Raw genomic sequence first — 3,076 nt, 5'->3', positions numbered from 1 at the left:
ACATTTACTCCAGTCCTGTACTGACGGAGGCCTACAATTTTAAGAAAGTGAAGTGTACTCTTTACTTCATTACATTTATTTAACCACCATAGTCACTTTGATTTTACATGGAGAACATATTATCATCTTAAATATGATGTGATGTTGCAGATTAAAGGCACCACAGGTGTGTCTTCCCTTCATTCTGTCAGTTATAGTTCAGTTCTTCATAGATCAGCTGCGTTTCTTCTGCTTCTAAACAGTCTAAAGGATAAGGAGTCATTTTGAAGAAATTAGCCCCAGAGGAGCGGCGCGTATATCCGTATAATGTGAGTACTCGGGGCATCCATGTGCAGCCTCTATAAACGCATAATCTGCAGAAACTCGTTCATATTCCAATATTTAGTTCTGATATGCTGGTGCTATTCCCCTCTGAGCCCGTGGTGGCATGTTATCAACATCCAGTGTCTCTAGACAACTGATGGACTGGTTGATGTTATTACCAAACGCCGGGCGCTGCGAGCAACCAGCCACAACACGGCTAACTCTGCGGCGGTCGGCTACGAATATGCAATAACGAACCACAGCTGTGCCAAACTACAGCTAAACTAGCCGACCGCCGGCTCAGAGGGGAATAGCACCAGCATATCAGAACTAAATATTGGAATATGAACGAGTTTCTGCAGATTATGTGTTATATAGAGGCTGCATGGATGCCCCGAGTACTCGCATTATACGGATATACGCGCCGCTCCTCTGGGGCTAATTTCTTCAAAACGACTCCAAATGCCACCAAAGTTGTCTGGGGGAGTAAATGGTCGTATTTAATGATACAAATAAGGTCCAGGTTGTAAAAAACGAAAGTTATCCTTTAAATTGGGGCTCAGATTCTTAATGCGGAGCTAAACTCTATTCGTCCTCCATGGCGTTCACAAAGAGAAGCTGTAATCATCATCTCTCAGGGCTACATGGACGTATTTCAGCGCAGAGGTGACCTCTGACCTCCACAGGACAGGTGGAGTGTTACTGCGTCAGGCTGCTCGGCGTGCTGTAGAGTATATGCAGTAAATAGTTTTGGTTCCTGGTTGGGAGAAGTTGTGTTGTTAATCTGTCTAAATGTCGTCTGTGTGTTCTTCTTCGAGTCACGTGATGTAAATATTCTGCCATTGAGAACAGGACTCCATCATCCCGCTGTGGGTCACAGGGGGCTGGAGCCTTTCCCAGCATGCACTGGGCAGGAGGCAGGAGGCACCAGTATGAGCCTCTCACGTGTCCCCACAGCTCACACTTTTCCAAAAGATGAACAGCCATCGATCTTTGAAAAACCCAGAGGCTTGTCTGACAACGCTTGCTGAAGGCGTTTACAGAGTCCTCGAAGACTCTTCTCAGACAAAATATTCAGTCTGCTGCACAGACGAGTTCAGGACATCAGCTACAAGATCAACACCCCCAGTGAGTGAATCAATCACTGAGAGAAACATGAGGTTATTTCACCTCATCAGAGACTAAATCCACAGCTTGTTTGGTAGATGTTGATCTGATGGTGGCGCTGGTTGAAAAGTCAGAGGGGCAGTGGGATTCATCCTCTGAGGAACATGAATGTCTGGACTGTTTCCTGTCAGTCCATCAAACAGTGGACATATTTCAGTCTGATTCAGTCTGTGGTGAATTCACAAAGTTCACATTAGTCCACAAAATCAGATCAATGCAGGAACAATCGCAGTGGGCACAGAGACTCGGCCCCCGCCTGACCTCTGCTGCAGGGGGACGCAGCTGAATTCTGGCCTGTCAGACAGGACTCAGGGATTTGTTCAGAGCCGCCGAGCGCTGTCAGTTTCCTCCGCTGATGTTTTCCATGTGGCGTCGACAGCTCGGCAGCACAGGGGCGGAGAACTGGTAATGAGCGAGATGCCAACCCACTAACAGCACACACACTGTGTGTGTGTGTGTGTGTGTGTGTGTGTGTGTGTGTGTGTGTGTGAGAGGGAGAGAGGGAAGCTGAGAGCAGTTTTGTGTGTTTTCAAAGATTAGAAAATGCTGCTGAAAAGTGAATCAAAGGCTCTGTGTGTGTGTGTGTGTGTGTCAGAGTGTGTCAGAGTGTGTGTGTGTGTATGTGTCTCAGTGTATGTGTGTGTGCGTCAGAGTGTGTGTGTGTGTGTTTGTGTCAGAGTGTGTGTGTGTGTGTCAGCCTGTGTGTGTGTGTGTGTATGTGTGTCAGCGTGTGTGTGTGTGTTTTAGCATGTGTGTGTGTGTGTGTGTGTGTGTCTCAGCGTGTGTGTGTGTGTGTGTCAGTGTGTGTGTCAGTGTGTGTGTGTGTGTGTGTGTGTCAGCCTGTGTGTGTGTGTGTCAGCCTGTGTGTGTGTGTGTGTGTGTGTCAGCCTGTGTGTGTGTGTGTCAGCCTGTGTGTGTGTGTGTGTGTGTGTCAGTGTGTGTGTCAGTGTGTGTGTGTGTGTGTGTGTCAGTGTGTGTGTCAGTGTGTGTGTGTGTCAGCCTGTGTGTGTGTGTGTGTGTGTGTGTGTGTCAGTGTGTGTGTCAGTGTGTGTGTGTGTGTATGTGTCAGTGTGTGTGTCAGTGTGTGTGTGTGTGTGTTTTCAGGACTCCCTGTTGGATTTTAACTTTGCGTCTTAATTAGCTGCAGGTTTCTGATCTTTCGCGTCAGCTCTTGACTCGATGCTTCATCGCCGCTCGCAGGGATTCATCTCTGATTTCATCATCGTCTTCACTCTGAACTCCCCCCCCTTTCCTTCCACAGGTGGACTGCGACCATCGCTCCGACTGGATGAACCCGTCCGTTCTGCCTCCCACCGGTCCATCCCTCCACCCCTCGGTCGGCCAGAGGACGGCTCTGATGAGAGGACTGCAGAGAGAGGGGAGACGAGACGACCTGCTATGGCCAGCGGTAGAGTATTATACAGACACTTTCCTGTCGGTGTCCTCGGTCCTGCCCCCCCCCTTGTCTCTGACTTCTGTGTTTGTCTGTGGTGCAGCAGCTGATGGTGTAGGCAGTCTGGGTGCTGAGCAGAACCACCTGAGCGTCCCTGTCAGCGATCATGGAGCCTGGGCCACGGCCATGAACAACCTGGGCATCATGCCTGTG

At 49.2% G+C, this 3,076-nt stretch overlaps 1 protein-coding gene across 1 annotated transcript in view; it reads left to right on the top strand.

Annotated features, from left to right (window-relative positions):
* The first annotated feature begins 2,797 nt into the window (after positions 1–2,797).
* Positions 2,798–3,076, top strand: part of enox1 (ecto-NOX disulfide-thiol exchanger 1) — a 40,176-nt gene continuing 39,897 nt past the window's right edge. Inside the window, exons 1-2 of the mRNA XM_041950774.1 lie at positions 2,798–2,878; positions 2,967–3,076. The exon at positions 2,967–3,076 is cut by the window's right edge and continues 28 nt beyond it. Coding sequence (XP_041806708.1) covers positions 2,869–2,878; positions 2,967–3,076 — 120 coding nt within the window. The 5' untranslated portion in view covers positions 2,798–2,868. The remainder of the gene's footprint in view (positions 2,879–2,966) is intronic.

Source organism: Chelmon rostratus, chromosome 13 (assembly GCF_017976325.1).
Source record: "Chelmon rostratus isolate fCheRos1 chromosome 13, fCheRos1.pri, whole genome shotgun sequence".
NCBI lineage: Eukaryota > Metazoa > Chordata > Actinopteri > Chaetodontiformes > Chaetodontidae > Chelmon > Chelmon rostratus.
Note: the sequence above shows the minus strand (reverse complement) of the source record. Positions and strands in the feature narration are given on the sequence as shown.